The sequence below is a fragment of the Neodiprion fabricii genome, chromosome 5, assembly GCF_021155785.1.
Source record: "Neodiprion fabricii isolate iyNeoFabr1 chromosome 5, iyNeoFabr1.1, whole genome shotgun sequence".
Classification (NCBI taxonomy): Eukaryota; Metazoa; Arthropoda; class Insecta; order Hymenoptera; family Diprionidae; genus Neodiprion; species Neodiprion fabricii.
This window is the reverse complement of record NC_060243.1, coordinates 21,120,730-21,139,549: the sequence shown is the minus strand read 5'-3', so window position 1 is coordinate 21,139,549 and position 18,820 is coordinate 21,120,730. Positions and strand designations below refer to the sequence as shown.

Genomic DNA, 18,820 nt, shown 5'->3' with positions numbered 1-18,820 from the left:
TCAATCGATTTCTCTCGCAAAAGTACGTCGATATAGTGCGCCAAAGATTTTATTCGAGCACTTTTGAGAATGGCGAAAATTTTCGCCAAAAATACAAAGGGGTTAGCCTTACTTATTTTTTGGGCAAAAAATTTTTGGTCTCAGATTCGATTTGTATGACACTTTTCTGACTTATCGGACCACGAGGAACTCAGAAAATGCAGCAAAAAGTGCGTAGGACCAACAGCAGAGAAACAACGATGGAAAGAGCACCACCTGAAAAATATCGTAAACACAGGAACTCGTTTTCAGGCTGTAACTTCTGATCCGTTGATCGCTGCGTATTGGGACTGCGCTCAATCGATTTCTCTCGCAAAAGTACGTCGGTATAGTGCGCCAAAGATTTTATTCGAGCACTTTTGAGAATGGCGAAAATTTTCGCCAAAAATACAAAGGGGTTAGCCTTACTTTTTTGGCATTCTTCGACCGAAAAACTACTGGTTTCAGATGTGATTCGTATGACTATGACGCCTGACTAATTTAATCATTGAGAACTCAGAAAACGCCTGAAAAAGAGGGTGGGACCAACAACATAGAAATTACGAACGAATTCTCTCGTTTTCTCGCTGTTACTCTTGATACGAGTCTCGCAGCGTATTTGGACTGCGCGTAATCGATTCTTTTTGCAAAATCACGTCGATACAAAGCATCAAGGAATTGGTTTCAGCATCGTTCAAAATATTCAAAAATTTCACCGAGAATTCAACGGGGTTAACCTTACTCAGGAGACAGGATTTCATGATTTGAGCCGACAGATTATTCCCCGTGAAAATCAGTTACCGAAAAATAGCCTTCGAATTTTTAATAATGTTATTTATGTAGTTTTGAACATTTCAAATCTTGCCCTGTGAGAAAAAGAAATGTTCACACACCTTTTTTATCACTTCGAAGAACCATGAGTTGACAATAATCAATATTTAGCATTTGAACAATTGAGAAGAAAAATATGGATTGATGAGTACGTCAATGTTACGCAGAAGGTGATGTAAATTTTGTTAGCCATTTTTCATTATATTCTCAAAAAGTTGCATTACTGAAAGACCATGTTGACACTTCACCAAAATTTAAAATAAATTTACAAGACTCTTCATGCCACTTAGTTTGCAACGAACCCCGTTACAGATTTATTCTCATTATTCATTTTTTTACTCGCAATTCAAAATTGACTTTGTAGAAAACTTTGAAAAAATAAATTGAGTATCTTAGAGATGCTGCTTTTGCTAATAAAAGATTTAATGTATTTAGGTAAATATAATCGATACACGTTCATGTATTTGATTGATATTTATTTGTCCGTTGTATAATTATAGCGTACATATTTTTCATGCGACATTTTCTCTACTTTTAAATTTCGCAACGAGGACGGTACGTCACCAATGTTTTGCACGATATAATTCTTGCTTATGAAAAAGTTCTTTTATCGGCATGGTCAGTTACTTGGTTGATAGTACACGAAACTGCTAATACCCACAAAACCATCCAGTTCCAGTGAACTATTACGAAAAATAACTCGGGGCTGTGAGCCTTGATATCCATGTATCTTGATTGGTTGTTCGTTAAAAAATTCTTAAAATTGACCAAATGACAGCCAAAAGTGTAAAGATATGCACAGTACTCGAAACTCATAGTATCGCAAATACCAATTAAATTTGGCATTAATTGAGACCCACAAGTCCCTTTTGTCGATAAGTAAAGTGAAATAAAACGCACAATCATCTAGTTTATGTTATTTTCAAATTTGGCTGGAACACATCGAAAACACTACCTTCTTTATCGTAAGACCCTTCGGATTTTTGATGCAGAATCCCGGCGTCTGAGTAATGACTGACGGAAGAATACGGTCCAAGGTTTAGGGCAATAACGTTGGTGTCCGTGAACACAAAATATTTGTTTTTTTTCGAATCAAAGTCAATAAAATGAAAATGAAGAGTAAAAGAAAAAACATATTCTAAATACATAGTCTTCATTTATCGCATCCCGAATCAACTTTGAAAAATAGCGCTTCAAAGGATGTCTAACCCCTCAAGAATTTGAATCAATGTTTTTTACAGTCGATTTTGATATATGCATTGTCTTAATTATCAACGGTACCAGATTTTTCTCTCTTTGCTTTCAATGCTGTGCTCATACATTTTTCCGCGAAAGAACCTCCCTTGCTTAATCGTCATCGCAAATACACAACGTGGCTCGCGTCTGAGATTCAGAGTATTTCGAATTCTGCACCAAGTTAAGATTTCAATGGATTGTTCGGAAGAAACAAGGAATCATCGTTGTACTAACAATAATTGCCCATTCATTTATTTACAGTAGCTTATCGGTCGACCATTCTCTGAACATACTATGGATGTTATTATACTATAATAGTTATAACTCATTCACCGAAATGGACAAGACTTACTTAAATTTTATTTAAAGTCATAATTAACGGTAAAAAATATGCCCCGGTTGATATACATATCAAACGGAATACGAGTCGTATATCAGAAACAGATAAAATGACTGAAAGTTTCGAAGCCAAATGTTGTTCAGTAAAGTGATCTTGTTGATTTCCAGGATTTATTTATTGTCGTACTTAAACCCGACAGTAAATAGCGGCGTCAAATTAATCATCTATCTTATATACAAAAAAATATTTCATAACAGCGTAACCTATATGAATAAATAAAGAGCATTTAAAACTCTCAGAGTTCATATCCCATTTTGTCTTTTCTTATCCTATTGGCGATAATTTTCAATCACTCAACATGTCTTGCTACGTCATTCATTATCTTCGCTTCTTGGTGCATGGGTCATATACCGAGATAGCTGCAGACTACGAAAGCTCCAAATATGCTCAAGACGATCAGAACAATCACGATCCAGAACGGCAGCGTGTCTGTAAGAACGAGAACGAAAAAAGTCAATTATCTCATCATTTGCTCCTATGATTTATACAGACTATCTTCGTCTCAAGATCCGTGTTCAAAACGTTAAAGTTTTAGCATTTCAGACAAAATAACATTTCACATGTTTCACGATAACGACTTTGAACAGTCTAAATTTACAGCAATATGAAACTTTTTTTTTATGTATCTCAGAGCAAACTCAGCACCGAATTTGCCGAACATCCCTGAAAATCAAACATATCTCTGACGCTTCTGGTTCAAAAATATCCTGTGATATTATCCAGGAATATTCAGAAAATTCTCGTTTACAAATAATGTTGCAAAGAACGAACTTTCACAGAAGTATCTCATTGATCTTTGAAACTAGGTTAATTTTTTTTGTCGAGTCTTTAAGAGCTCGGAGCTTTCTCGGAGTGATTTTTACAACCAAGGATAAAACTTTCAAGTCAAATATAAGCGTGTCGGTGTCACTCACGTCTGAATGGAATGCTGTGAACACATATCCTGTTGTCGACAGAGATGCTGACGACGGCCGCCTCAGTGTTGCTGGTGATAGCAGGGCCGTCGAGTTTTGTTGGTAGGAATTCAAGGCCGGTGATGAACATGCTGTGGGCGCCGGGAACATGCAGAACACGCTGGAGGCTGAAGGCGATGAAGATATCAACGTTGCCGGAGAACATTGTGCCGACAGCCACAAACCTGCCGTTATCGGAGACGGCCAGAGCTGACAGGGTCTCCTTGTAGGGCGCAGACTTGAGCACAACGCCGCCATCGGCGTCCCAGAGTTGAAGAAAACTAAGGTTCTTGCTAGACGTGGAGTTTGAGAGGATGAACAATTGCGTCCTCGCCTTGTCCTCCTCCACGAGGCGGAACCGGCACCGCTTGTACATATACTTCGTGCCTTCCGGAACCGCCCAACACAGCTCTTTCCGTTTCTCTCCGGAAGCTACGTCCCAGATGAACCCCTTTCCATCCTTGGCTATGGTCGCCAAGCTCTCGCCTCCTGGGCTGAAGTCCATATCATCTATCTCCTTAGTGTGCCCAATCATCTCGTGCACCTTCGTCATGTGTGGAAACTTCCACAGACGAACACAGCCGTCTGTTCCTCCGGTCGCCATGTACTTTCCTGTTGGACTCACTCGCACTATTCGCTGCAACGGCTCGATTTTACTGAGAAAGTTTAACGGTTTGATTAGTACAGCTCTATATCCATAGCTATTATATTGTGATCGGCAAGTCTTTAAGGTTTTGGGGTGAAGGAAAATGTATACCTTTACAAAAACGTACAAATTATAAATCGATTACAAGGATGGTAATAGCATTACAGAGATTACAAAGATTACAAATTGATATAGGTTACAATTTCACAGACTATAGACCAGTTAAAAGAGGCTACAAGGTAATAGAGATGGAAAAAAAAAATTACAAGGATTACAAAAAATTGTAGAAATGAATACAGGGTTATACATTCTACAAACAAAAATTGAAGTAAAATCGCAAGGGCCAAAAGGTTGCAAATATTGAAAACAGATCACAGAGGTGACAAAGGTAAAAAAATTGATTACACTAATCACAAAAATAATAGTAATGAACGAAATATTACAAGAATTACAATCAGATTACAGAGATCACAAATAGTTTACGAGGTGTTAAAATTATAAATGTAATATATAAAAGTGAAAGAATTATCAAGATTGCTCAGGGGTTTAAAAGAATATTACAAAAATTACATTGAGTATACAAAGATAAAAAAAAGTACATATATTACAGGAGATTATAAGACGATAGAATATTCTATGTAAGCCAGATTGCAACAGTGATTAGTTCCATGGTGAATCAAGACTTCGATGACATGATTTAATGAATTTCGAGTAGAGTCCAGCGCCACTCAGATTTGAGAATGATTTTGATATGTGGCAATCAGCAGTTATTTCTCTCTATACTGTATGAACATCTCCCACTTGCAGGTTCCTTGCTCCAAAACCTTACCTAAAATCAGTCTGAATGCTGTCAGCTGGTTTGATGACAAGCTGCAGTTTTTTGTGCCTGATGTTAGAATTGCTGTCGACAACTTCCTCGACTCTCTCCTGTTTCAGCTTTTCTTTTTCCCTCTCTGCATCATCCCTCTCGCTTCTTCTGCGCTGCCGGAGTCCTGCTGTGCCCGTTCCGGTTACACTTCCCTTAGCGACTTCTCCGTTCTCAAGATTAATTATCTTCATGTTGACGTTGTATAACTGGCAGTGGCTCTCCTGTCCAGCCACAACCACAGTCCTCTTCCCATCATTGTGAGATGCACAGTTCATCACCACACTGGGTCCTGTTTCATGTCTCGTCACCTCCTCCGCCACAAACTGAACTCCGTCATGGAAAAGCTCGAATATTTCCTATAAAATAACAAAGAAAAGTAATTGAAGCTTTGGTTAGAGGATTTATGTCGCTTGTTAGGTATTTGTGTTAGCGAAGCTGCAGCGACAGAATTTCAATTCAGCATCGTTTAGATTTTTCCACTCATTCAAGCCATCGATAAACTAGGCAGAATGAGAAAACATATGTTGAATATCAGTTTTCTTTGCTTTCTCTCCAAGCTGTCATTGGATATATCAGTAGCAAAGCAAGCTTGAATTGCTTGTTGTTATTCTACTGAGCTATAGTTTTGCAGATAAATTCAATCATGAAGTTTAGTTTGTGTTGGACTTGCTTTTGTCTATTCATGAAGTTATTATCGCTCTCAGTCATCATACTCACAAACCCATTAGCGACGCCAGTTTTTGAGGAACCACCACCGCCGCCAACCAAGACATGACGACTAGTCAGCATTTGGAGCGTGTACAGCGGGAAGTTGACTCTGGCTAAAAGCCCACCCTTAGATCGTCTCGAAGGCATTGCTCGTTTTTATCTTGGTTGATTGCCTGATTTGCCAGATGTTACACTACAGGAATAGTTTTGTTAATTATTGTTTTTTTTTTCCCTCTTTCTCGTTTTATATCGAATTTTTGTACTATGAACTATTTTTATTATTATTGTTATTTTAGTTGCTTTTGTTATTTTTATTATTTATTTTTTTTTGGTTCTTTGTTTTCTATCTTGGTGGGGTTAGAATCGTGGCTGTTTTCCTTAGACTCGAAAGCGGTCGATCGATGACGTCGGGTTGATTGTCCACATTTTGCTAGACTAGTATCGTTATATTTCCTCTCCGATAATTAATTATTCGTTGATTTATTCATTTCGACTGGCACAATAATACGGCGTCAATATACTAGTTTTCATTTATCGACTCCAGTCGTTATATCTGCAAGGTTGACACCATATAATTAACCCGGCTATCACCGTGACAGCGTGTCAATAATGCGAATTAGGTTAAGAAACTACGATCTTCTGCAACACCGAAGGCCGTACAACTTCTCCTGTCGCCGTATTTCCCGTCTTGTGCCTACCGTACCCTGCTGATTTATTCCTCATTTAGGCACTGGCCCCGCAACGCCACGTTCCACGTGTTCACGTAGGTATTCGACATACTTCACGCCACTGAAATGTATTATTTCGCACACAGAGAAGGATAGCTCAGTGGAGTAGCTTTGTCCCTTTCTGTACAATCGGGTGAAAATATTTTGAGCGGCATGACAGGTTGCAGCGTATCAGGCTGCAGCGCGTAAATGGCGAGTAGAATATTATTAACTGACTGTACGCAGTGCGAAGGAGACAGATATACCCCGCCAAGCTATTTCTTTCTGCGCGCGCCCCACCGCGACAGTTGGCGTTCCAGTTTTAAGATATTTTAGTGCTTTACGCCAATGCGAATAATCAATTCTGCCGTGCATAGAGACCCAAATTTGTCGCTCGCTAGTGCCCTCTGGGTAGTTCTGACGGCAGAGTTAGGAAGGTACTGCAGAACGTCGGATGGTTATCAAACTGAGCCTGATTCGGGTTGAGTTACCTTCTGAGTTACTCGGTTCGCCAGATGGTGAGCACAAGTTCATAACTGCCGAATTAATGAAAATTAATGATAATAATCGAATTCGTCAATAATGTTTGGACCGTACGTGAATTGAACGTATGTATGGATCATTGGTATACATACAAATCAGATTGAATTGTAATATGTGTGGATTGCATTTGGGACTTGCGTGGAATTTGCCGATATGTGATTTACACATGTGACTCTTAGGCTCTGGTCACACTTGTCGTTGCAAAATAGTGTTATTCAAACACTTCCGTCGTTTGAATATACCCGCGTTCAATAATTAGAGTAGAGAAACCGTTGAAACCCAAGCGTAGATTTTCTCGACTCAGTTTATAATTATATGTCATATAATTTTGTTTGAAAAAATTTTGTAAGGTACAATTTTGTGGGATATAATTTGTATGTATAATTTTGTCGAATATAATTTTAAGCGGTTTGATTTTGTGTGGCATAATTTTGTGTGGTACAATTATGTGTAGAGTAATTTTGTGGCGAATAATTTTCGGGTGATATCAATTTGTGGAGTACAATTATGTGTAAAACAATTATTCCTGACAAAACTGCCCCACTGAAAATTATTCTACACCAAATTATGCCACATAATATCATTCGACACATAATTATACGACTCAAAATCATTCCACTTGGCATAAATGTACCTGATTGCCTGAGAAAGGTCGTGGTTCTCGAAGTCCTGTTGAGATAGTCAATTTCCGGTACACCGGTACATGACTTTTGGCTTTCATATTGTTTGGATCGAGCTCCCAATTTCTACAGTGGCATATCTGCGTGCACTTAGCAGATAACACATGTATGTATAACCAAACACCCGAGAGCGCGACACGGCGGTCGCATAGTTCAGCGAACAACTAATTGAGCCGGTTGTCCAATTCATTCTGGTACAGGTGTAAAATCGATTCTACACGACATGTATTCTCTTACTCCTGTTGCTCCTCCTTCTCTAACTCCCACTTTTGCTCCCTTGGATTATAATAGGAATTTGGCTAGGGATTACACCAATTTAGCAGCGTGAACCATGCAATTTACAGATTGAATCGTCAGGAAATTGCACCGCTTCCCTTTTTCGGAAATACGTTTACATAAAAGCATAAGAAATCCCAGAGCCGAAAGTCCCCATGGAGCTAGTTATCTTTGAACAGAACCACCTCTTCAAACGCTCTTATGGATATTTTGTTTTTAAATTAGTCCGGATATTTCAAACGATCGATCAAATGATCCGACATATTGAAATTCAAAAAAAAGCATTAATTATTTTCAAAATTACCAAGATATCGCGGGAAGACCAATGACCCCGTTGACTAAGAGAACTTCGTATGTGGAATCAATTACACGAGCGTACAGAATGATGGGAAGTTTTCAAATACGTGTAGTCAATATCTTCTTATCTCATCATAATAATATCGAGACATGGGTTCCACTGACCGGCTCTCGAAATCTTTGTCAAAGAAATAAGGAATGACCAAAGGTAGTGGTTTTGGACTCGTCGTACTCATCGTAGAGACTTGAGCATATCTCAAGTACTAGCTGACCAATAGCATAAACCAGTTCCGCACGTTTGGTGAAGTCAGTTTGACAATATCTACCACCGGAGTGTGAAGTGATAGAATAGATATCAGTCTTGTCGCGAGCATCGCTATAAAATAGCAGAGTGTCGATATCGCGGAAATATCTGGTTTATTACAGCTGGTAGTGCGAGCGTCCCGACGGCCTGCGGAATTGCGGACGTCGTGGAAATTATCAATTTTCTCAACGCGCGGTGCTGAACGAAAAAACGAAAGGAACAAAGACAGGAGAAAGAAGGATAAAAGACTTTAGTTTACTCTTTTACTCGGTGTGCATGTTCCAGTGACGCATCTCTACGTTATAACATCTCGCCAAAATTTCAACCGGATCTCAGAGAGTCGATCGATCAACTTTTCTTTTTCATTTTTTGATTCTCTCATCCTCAACGTCACCTCTACGTAACTGCAGCTTTATTTTCACCTAGGATGTCGCTGAGAATGGCAAGTATCTTCATCGTCACCGTGTCAAGTTGAAAAATATCATAGAATTCGATAGCTGCATTTATTGCGACACGAAAATTTTCACACATCATTGAAACAAAAATGAATTTCCTGTTTAAGTCTTACCCAGACTTATTTTTTTTCTATGTTAAAGTAGCTTGAAGTAAATAACAATGGTAGTAATTTAACAACACCAATTTATATTATGCAATGTGAAAACAAATATTATTAATAATAGTTTCCCTTAATTAGGAATAATTAATCTTGTATTTCTTCTGATTTTCTGCAGCCCAGAGCAGTATAGCAGCTATTCATCCAAAAACAATTTACCGTTAGTCTCGAACAAATGAATAGTATTTGTTTATCAGCGTTTACGTAACGGATGTTTCTACTTCTTCTTTCCTTACCTTGAACTCGAGTCAATTTGGATTCAAATGCGTATTTCTTTCGTTGTTGATTATTCTCATTGCTTTTGACAGTGCCTATTGGCAATTTTTCTGACCGGTTTGGCCGGCCTCGGAGCCGGACGTCCATCCGATGAACCCGTGAAGGTACAGATCCGTGAGGATGACGACCTGGTCCCTGTTACGTTGGAAGACATCTACTCGGGATATTACTCGGGAACATCGTTCAACGGCAGTTGGATTTCAGCAAACGAGATTATGTTCCGAGAGAGCGGCTCCCTCAACGTTCTCACGTACAACGTCGAGGATTTTACAACGTCCACTTTTCTCAATGCTACTGTACTGGTGAGAAATAAAAAGAAGGAGCCTAGTCAATTTTCAACAAATTTAAAACAAACACGGAGAAGAATGATTTATCAGATCCACTGAAAAATTGTATTTAAACTCGCTCCAAACGTTTAAATAGAAAAAAAATTTCGTACCAATGAACTGATTTCGAAGGTTTGCTCTACATTTGGTCTGAAAAGGGAAAAAATCTAATCAGATACTTGATTTGTTTTAATGATGACTATTTAAAAATCAGTTGATTGTATCCATATACAAATTCAATTTGTTTACAGTATATTTCACTTCAGCTACCAGATTTTTTTCTGCTCTTCTTTACTGTTTTATATTTCTGTATTGCTAATTCAGAAATAGTGAATTTCGAATTTCCTTTTATTTACTTTATTTTACTTATTTTTATTTAACGTGTAAAGCAAAAACGTATAGAGATTTTGAAATGAAAACTAGTATTGTAAGAAGTGGTGTTTTGCGCCGACGATTTTATTAATACCTGTACAACTGTATATCAATAATGTACACGACACAATATTTCACTTGAAGCGACGAACCAACGCCTCGAGGATTAACAGTCGTATACAACCATATACCTACAACGATATATTGATAAAAATGCGCGATGTGAATTTATTGTCTCTGATATCGCATACTTGACATACCGTGTCAAACAAATTTGATAATCATGACAGTCTAACGATGATTAAGAACTCCGTTTTTTTTTTCTCCTCCACAGATTCGATTATTTAATACTTATTATTTTCTACATTCATTTTAATATCGCGAAGAAAATTATCATTGTCATTATTATTATTAAGATAATTTTATCTCACAACCGCACCGATGAAATAAATGTTTTCGGCAGATGATTCGACACTTTAGTTTTCAACTTTTACCTGCACTACAGGAAGAACTGTTGATTATTAACATTTTTTTCCAAATTCTCTGGCTCAGACTGATTGGAACGCTACAACTTATTCCTTGTCTGCCGACGGCGCCTACGTTCTTATCGGTCACTCGGCCGTCTCGGTAAGTAAAACGTGTCATTTTTCACTTCCACTGTTCTACCCATTTTTAAGTTCGTTGTTTGTTTTCACATCTGTTTATCACTAAAAACTTTTTGAGAAGCTCATGTGATAAAAGTTTCTGAAAAATATTCAGTGAGAACAAAGAAACGAAATAAAAGAACAAGTATTTTAGTATCGAGTGGTATTTTCTCATTCTTCTCTCGTTTCTTCCACTATCTGCAGGGATTCAGACATTCGGTGTTTCGGAAATACGTCGTTTACGAAATTGCCACCGAGTAAGTATACAGGAAGTTAATTATAGCTGTTATTTTTTGAAGTTACAAAAAATCTGGCGTTTTTCCGCGGCAAATTTTATCCGTTACACAGAATAATTTTTATTTTTTTTTTTGCTAAATTCTTAATGCTCGCTGTTAAAATGTACTTTTTTTCGTCTAGAAATTACGTCGAGGTAGCGGACGGGGAAACTCTACCCCTTGCCAAGTGGTCACCGGTTGGCAACTCACTGGCCTTTGTTCTGGAGAACAACGTTTACTACAGAGAAATTTCTGACGGCAATGTTACCGAGAGACAGCTCACGTTCAATGGAATTGAAGATGTTATTTACAACGGGGTTCCCGATTGGGTTTACGAAGGTTTGTGAAACGGATGGATGAAGACAAAAGTGAAAACAAACGAAACAATAAGGGAAAAAAGTAAAATCAATAGAACTTGAGATCTTTCAAAAATTTTTGTTGATGGCTTTATTCATTTCGATTCATCAAATACCACACAGATGCGAAATATCTTCATGAAAATCGGTGCTGAAAATTAAGTTTCTAATCGAATCGTACCTTTCAGAGGAAGTACTAAGCGCCGGAAGTGCCCTCTGGTTTTCTCCGGATGGTCAGCGGCTGGTGATCGCATCCTTCAACGACACGGATGTCCTAGAAGCGGAGTACTTCTATTACGGTGAACCTGGAGACCTCCAATATCAGTATCCTGAGAAAGTCACGCTGAAGTATCCAAAGGTGACTATTGATGTCTGACTAGTGGCAATGAATTCCTAGGGACATTTTTAGAGATCATAGTTTCTTCATCCGAAGCACGTCTTTCAGAACCATTTTTCGGTATATATACAATTCGATGATGTGATAGAGAGTATAAGCCATGAACAGGATTGCTTTTGAATTATCTGAGCTGTTAGAAGACGCGGAATAAATTCAGAACACGAGAGCCATTCCCAGCTTGTTATGGAAATTTCAAAAATGACTTCGAAACATGTTATTTTATGTTTGTTCAGGCTGGGACGACTAACCCTACAGTCACTTTGAATCTGATTGACTTGAGCAACAGTTCAGCATCGTGGATCGACTTATCAGCGCCCGAAGATGTTGTGGGAGAGTGAGTAAGCAAAAGAGCGATCAACGACCATTTCTGACAATCACTTAATAACCGGTCGAATCTTTATATGGTTAAAAATTTGCTCTTTCACTTACTAGGGACCACATCATCTTCACAGTGGCTTGGCTAACGGAGGACTTGGTTGTCGGAACATGGACAAACCGAGTCCAGAACGTGGCTCAGCTCGTTCTTTACAACGCCTCAACTGGCGAAGGATCGAACCTACTCACAATCGAGGAATCCGAAGGTTGGGTCGAGGTCCCGACGCCGATTTATCACGAGGGTTCGGTACTCCTTCTGACGAACCAGGACTCGGGAACGTCTGCCGGGTCCTTCTCACATCTGACCAGATTTACTTTGAACAATGGCGTTCTCTCGAATGAGACTGACCTCAGCCCCGGAAGCCAAGCCGTGACTTCTCTAATCGGGGTCGACAGCCTGAATGAGAGGGTCTATTTTCTGGCAACTGGTGATGGCGCCCCAAGCCAGAGGAACTTGTACGTCGTTCCTCTAGATGGCTCAGATTCACCAACCTGTATTTCCTGCGCCATAGAGACCCCGGAAGGTGAGAGAAAACAGGAAACGAGATCAAAAATGGGATATTTTCATTCACCGTTTGATTCCTCCAGGTAATAACTGTCTCTACGCTGCGGCCAGCTTTTCGAGCGATTTCTCCCACTACGTCGTGACGTGCTCAGGTCCGGACCCAGTCACAGTCAGAGTATACAACTCGAGTCATGAGCAAGTGCTGTCCTGGCAAGAAAACGAGACTCTGAGGGCAAAGATCAGCCTCGTTCTCAAACCGGTCATCAAGGATTTCTACGTCACCGTAAATGGCTACAATGCAAAGGTCAGGCTTCGACTTCCCCCCCAGCTCGATGAAAGCGATACTGATACAAAGTATCCGATGCTTGTCTACACGTGAGTCTTTTTTCGCGTTACTGCTTTTTCTTTTTGTGATGCTGGAAAGACGATTTTCGTCTTATCTCATCCGCACCTGATTACAGCTACGCAGGTCCAAACAGTGCGAGAATAACGGAGTCCGGCTCTTACGGTTTTTGGAACTACATGGCGACAAACCGGAGTGTGATTCACGCTGAGATCGATGGTCGAGGAAGTGCCTACAAGGGTAGCAACATGCTTTACGAGATCTACAGGAATCTTGGAACCGTCGAAATTCAGGACCAGATAGCCGTTACGAAGTAAAATAAAATATCACGCTTTCTTGTCTATCGTTGGTGCTATTGTCACCGATGACTCGAATATCCATTTAATCTGTACCAAACCTTAAAAATGTTTGTCCATCATATAAGAGCACTCCAGGAAACTTACGGATGGATTGACGCGGATCGAACTGCAATATGGGGCTGGAGCTACGGCGGTTTCACTTCGACCATGGCTCTCTCTACCGATACTGACTCCGTCTTCAAATGTGCCATCGCCGTGGCGCCAGTGTCGTCATGGATCTATTACGGTACCGGTCCTTCGCAATACGAGCAAAATCACTCTCCTTCTTTCCTAATTCATTTCATCCATTTCTCAATGATTCAGACTCGATATACACTGAGAGATACATGGGACTGCCAACGGAGGACGATAATCTTGCTGGTTACAACGCCAGCGACGCAACGAGACTGGTTGAAGGTATTCGAGGAAAGAAGTACATGCTGATCCACGGGACGGCCGATGATAACGTCCACTATCAGCAGGCTTTGGCTCTTTCCCATGTTTTGGCGGCTGCAGATATTCAATTTGAGCAAGTCTCCTACACCGACGAAGCCCATGGTTTAACCAGCGTTTATCCTCATCTTTATCATACCATGGATAAATTTTGGGGAGATTGTTTCGACCTCGAGGATATTTACTCGACGTAATGTATTATATGAAAATATAAGTTGAGATGCACAGAATGCGTCATATATTGATGTGTAAAATATCTTTTGTTATTATTTTTGCTGAATACCTGAGAATAAATTGGTTTTACACCATGCTATATATATATTTACTTTTACTGGTTTTCTCATTTTTGTTATTCTCACGTTTCACTCCTTCTGTTTTTTTTTTTTTTTTGTAACTGAAAGAAGCTGAGTTTGGATAAAATATGAATTTAATCGATCTGCCTCCCGTTCTCTGTAAAAGCAGAATTAGCATGAAGCCGTCGACATAGCTCGGTGAATAACTAATTGAACTTGTCCTATTATACCTTGCACTGATGATGTGAAAATATTGGTTATACCCAACGTTCTTCCACCTACCCCCGATGCTTGTTTTCTTTTTTCTCATAATTTTCCTCCTTGAGATGACGTTAGAAATTTAGGTAGATATGCATCACAGTCGACGTGACTGTTGGTTCATATTCGTCGAGGATGGGGTTGAAAACGGTACGTATATATCGGCATAAAACAAGGCTGAGAAGACATGTCGATTTAGCAAATGAATTATTGATACCAAGTAAAATTCATAATCATGGATTTCAACGTCATCGTTAATGGCTACGGTGCAAAACTGAGACTTCGTCTTCCTCCTCAGTTGAACGAAAGCGATACTCATAGGAAGTACCCGGTGCCTGTAGAGACACGAATCGTTTTGGCTTCTTCTTCGAAGATTGTCTAGACCTCGAAGATCTGTATTCGATAATGCAGTATTTTATTGCAGTTACAGTTATTATAAAGTTGCATCATATTCATGTTGAATTGAACTTTTGATGTTTTTATTGGTATCGGACTTTCGGAGATAAACTCATTTCACACTGTGCAATTTACGTTGTGTCCTATGTCCACATTTTTGAAAAATAATGCACTCGTTCCTTATAATTTCATCAAGATTTGCTCTATAGATAGAAACTGGATTGTTCTTGAGTGACAGTCAATTTTTGGTGATTGTTTATGCTTGACAATAATTCTTTACGATTAGCAACCGAAACATTTTGAGACCACTAATTTTTGTATTTTACGGTCGTCTAGAATTGCAATTACAGACACAGCGTTAGTTACATCATGATGTTCGAACTAACTAATATCAAATCAGGAATAAACGGAACTAATTTAAAAACAAGAATTGATTATCGATGCTGCTAACCACATTGTCCTTAATCTTGAAAGGTCCAAAGGTCCAAAGTGTCAAAGACAGTCAACCCTACGATTCTCATTAAACTCGTTGGTAAGCCAGTGCCATCTACAGAATTATGTCTGAAACTGATAAGAAAAATGTCGGTAACCAACATCGAGTCAATTTTTAGGGTAGTTATTCTACTTTCGAGTTCAAATTTATCCAGGCAGATCAACCGGTGCATGGATTTATTTCGAGACTCAATCTCAAAGTCAGAACAATAGTTTCAGAGCTGGTAAGTAAAATGAAACCTGCACTGCTGACAGTTGAATCTATAAAACTACCGACTGACTTGAACAAATTTCTACCCGCACGGTTGAGTGCATTGGGATGTGGATATCAGAAGACAACCCTGTTTTGTTTCTCCAAAACAATCTAGGGAGTAAAAATAACTCGAAAACAAGTTATGGGATAAATAGTCTGGGTCGTTTCTTCTTCATGCAGAAATTCAAAAGTTCGGCTCACTCTGATTAACGCAAAATACAAATCAACCAGTTGAAATATCGACTGGTGAATAAAAATAGCCGTAACTGAATTTTTAGAAAATCAATTCCGCTCGTTATTCAAAAGTCCTCTGGTTTCTGGATTTACATGTTGAATTAGCATTTAACCACAATCATGGGATGACACGATATAAATTTTACGATATTCGTCGCCTCATTCATTTTTCAATTTATTGGGGTTTAAGAAATAACGAAAATGCTCGTTTCCGTTGCCAGGATGGCTGACTTCCTATCTAGCTGTTTGCCCAGCAATTAATGGGTTTGTTTCGTGACGCGGAAGCAGCAGAGAAACCGATTATGGACTACTATACGCAATTCCGGTCACCATAATCAATTCTACGATCTTCTGATAACCAATTATAATCCTTCAAGAACAGTATTACTGTTATTCAAGCTATTCTACGATTCTATCGATCTAATCATCTTGCTGATGATTAATAAACGAAAACATGATTATAGAGAAGGTCCTGACCCAAAAGTCATACTATTAAAGATTTTGAAAAGTCAGCATGCGAGCCAAAGTTCTTCGTCTCGAAAAAAGATCTTCTCTTTTTTGGTTCAAAAATATTCGCAAAGGCATCTTTCGCATTCAGAATATAATTCAAGCATTTTAAGCTTTGCTTGAAAATTATGGTCAATACTATTTTTGGCACGAAAATATACCTTAAAAGTTATTTTGCTTGAAACGACCAATTTTCGAAACATAGGAAGTCTTTTGCAGGACTTTTGGCTTTTGGATTATTCAAGTTGAGCCTCTTCCCGCAACGCGTAAATGCGTCCACATGGCAGATTATACATGTAGGTGTACCTACATATGTACAACCTGAAGCCCAAAGCCGCGGATCGGCGGCCGCATAGTTCGGCAAACAACTAATTGAGCCGCAAGTCTAATTGACTCTGGTACCGGTATACAACCGATTCTACACGAAGTTTATCCGCTGGCTCCTGCAGCTCCTCTTCCTCAAACTCCGACTTTTCATCATCCGGATTACAATTGCAGGAACTTGTCCTAGGTATCACGCCAATTTAGCCACGTGGATGGTACTGTAAACTGCAGATTGATCTGTCAGCGAACAATTTTCACCTCTCGTCTCTCGTCTGTCTGCAAAATACTCTCCACCAGATATCACAATGAATTTCTTTTCAACGGATCTCTGGATTCGAGACTGTTTTTATACACGACTGACGCTAAACAAAACCAAGACCAAAACGATAAAGGAGACCGAAAGAAAGTTTGAAAACGGTAAAGTGGCCCGACGTCCGTCGAGGAAACTATCTCAATTTATCAATCACCTTCTGCACATGCGGCTTATTTGTCACTTCATACATACACGCAGTCTTGCACACATGCATGCCGTTTCTTAACGTGTATGCAGCGTCGCGGCGCCGCTGTTCTTCCCCTCTCTTCCTCGCCTGTAACTCGCGATGTCGATATTTGTATGAAACAATTTATTCCCAACGGTGCCAGAAACCATGTGCAGCTGCAGCGAACGATTTGATTCGCATTCCTCGCCTGCGAATTTTTTCTTTTTACTTTTGTTTCTACATAAAAAACTATCCCGAGATAAAAAAATGTCTCATTTTTCATCAATTTTAAACTGTTTGGTTTATAGCATTTTTTTTTTTTTTTTTTAAATCGGTAAATGCAGTTGACGTAAGAACTACAGTATACGAATTTAGAAATTCAGATCTTCAATTCTTCATTTTTAAATTTAATTTATTTTTTTTTTCGTCATTTTCACTTTTCTTCGTAAAAATGATAACAGAATGATAGTGCGTATAAAAAAATTGCGTTCCGTAAGTGACGATGATCGTGATGTACATCCGTGTATATATCTGTCCCTATGTATCATGCTTTATATACACACACGCACCACCCACAATTCGCGATCATATATCTCATTTGAGGCGACGTACTAACACCCGGAGGATTACCCGCCGCATACATATACCTATGTACGAACAATATGTATTGATAAAAATATGTACACACCAAGCAAACTTGATGATAACGTTCACGGCAGACTTTAAATTGTCACTCCTGTTTTATAAAACTCATTATTTGTATTCCAAAATCGTGCACTAGAAATTTTGATCTCTTCACCTGCGATATTATATATACACGACACGATAAATTTCAATCTCAAGAATTTCACCCTCGCTGTTTTCAACATATAGGTGTGGAAAAATATAAATATATACATAGTGAGTAAATTATGCATCAGGCTAATGATTATTTATGTATATTTATTTATGCATATTCGTATCGCGTTACTTATTTATTTATTTATTTATACACTCGTTCGAGTAGCCTTCCACCCGAGGGAAAGTTTATTACAGGCTGCATTAATAACCCCCCATTAGGGTGGTTTGGACAGGCTCTGAGTGAAAAAGGAAGGACAAATCACCGACGAAATATAAAACTTCGAAATTTCCCGCTGAAGCAAAGATGACAAGGTGTCCATGTGCCTTCACTTATCGTGTTTCAATCCCGGGAACGGCGGGAGTAAATACCGCGATAACAGCTCAGCCCCCGCCTTCTGCGCTTAAGGGCTCGGAGGCACGTTACAGCAGGTATACCAGGTGAGAAGATGGGTCGAGGTGAGGGTAATTATTAGTTGGCCGGCTGGCGTGTCCCGGAGGCATCAGTCAGGCCGAGCAAGCGAGGCGAGGGTTGCCTTGCCTGACGCGACGCAACTCGACGGGTCGAAATAGCAGACCCTGAACTGATGCTCGCGATGACGATTTGGACGGCGATGGCACGGCCAAGACTTACCTACCACCTTCACTACTCAAGGCTGCATATTGTCGGCATTTCCTGCTGCACTGTGGGTAAAAAATAACATCCGTGATATGTCAAGGAGAGTCAAGGATAAAACCTCATACCGAAATCGAAGGTGTGGACTGTCAGGAATGAAGTCATCGGAAGATAGTATGGAGGTGAACAAGGTTCAACTATTCGGTGATGATGGCACGATCAAGATTGCATTTTTTGCACGGATCCTGTACGTCAGACTCCAAAATGGAGGACTGGATCCCTTTGCTTCTTCTGATGCCTTAAGAAGACCGTAAGATCGAACTCGTTGTCTGTCTAGTCTCGAGGATTCTGGAACGACTGTAACAGTGTCGATAGAGTGTCTCAAGTTAAA

At 39.4% G+C, this 18,820-nt stretch overlaps 2 protein-coding genes across 3 annotated transcripts; one reads left to right on the top strand and one right to left on the bottom strand.

Moving 5' to 3' along the window:
* Window positions 1-2,406: 2,406 nt before the first annotated feature.
* LOC124182608 (prolactin regulatory element-binding protein) lies at window positions 2,407-6,493 on the bottom strand. Of its 2 annotated transcripts, none has more exons than XM_046570102.1 (5): window positions 6,359-6,493; window positions 5,670-6,213; window positions 4,914-5,308; window positions 3,400-4,094; window positions 2,407-2,914 (listed from the first exon to the last, which is right to left on the bottom strand). In XM_046570102.1, the coding sequence occupies exons 2-5, from the start codon at window positions 5,805-5,807 to the stop codon at window positions 2,829-2,831; spliced, it is 1,314 nt and encodes a 437-aa protein (XP_046426058.1). In that variant the 5' UTR covers window positions 5,808-6,213; window positions 6,359-6,493; the 3' UTR covers window positions 2,407-2,828. The 2 variants fall into 2 exon arrangements, with proteins under 2 accessions (XP_046426058.1, XP_046426057.1); XM_046570101.1 differs by having other exon boundaries at window positions 6,364-6,478.
* Window positions 6,494-8,419: 1,926 nt separating this feature from the next.
* LOC124182455 (venom dipeptidyl peptidase 4-like) lies at window positions 8,420-14,061 on the top strand. The gene is made up of 12 exons (XM_046569760.1): window positions 8,420-8,909; window positions 9,389-9,658; window positions 10,607-10,681; window positions 10,903-10,955; window positions 11,116-11,312; window positions 11,518-11,687; window positions 11,960-12,060; window positions 12,159-12,625; window positions 12,690-12,981; window positions 13,068-13,262; window positions 13,374-13,534; window positions 13,612-14,061. The coding sequence occupies exons 1-12, from the start codon at window positions 8,895-8,897 to the stop codon at window positions 13,932-13,934; spliced, it is 2,319 nt and encodes a 772-aa protein (XP_046425716.1). The 5' UTR covers window positions 8,420-8,894; the 3' UTR covers window positions 13,935-14,061.
* Window positions 14,062-18,820: the final 4,759 nt, after the last annotated feature.

What these genes read in the sequence shown, in the direction of transcription:
- LOC124182608 (XM_046570102.1), bottom strand. Translation starts at nt 5,807, where the DNA reads ATGCCTTCGAGACGATCTAAGGGTGGGCTTTTAGCCAGAGTCAACTTC. An exon ending in CTGGCGTCGCTAATGGGTTT is followed by an intron (nt 5,309 to 5,669) that starts GTGAGTATGATG and finishes GTTATTTTATAG; the next exon opens with GAAATATTCGAGCTTTTCCA. An exon ending in AGCATTCAGACTGATTTTAG is followed by an intron (nt 4,095 to 4,913) that starts GTAAGGTTTTGG and finishes AAACTTTCTCAG; the next exon opens with TAAAATCGAGCCGTTGCAGC.
- LOC124182455 (XM_046569760.1), top strand. An exon ending in TTCTCAATGCTACTGTACTG is followed by an intron (nt 9,659 to 10,606) that starts GTGAGAAATAAA and finishes TCTCTGGCTCAG; the next exon opens with ACTGATTGGAACGCTACAAC. An exon ending in GTTTACGAAATTGCCACCGA is followed by an intron (nt 10,956 to 11,115) that starts GTAAGTATACAG and finishes TTTTTCGTCTAG; the next exon opens with AAATTACGTCGAGGTAGCGG.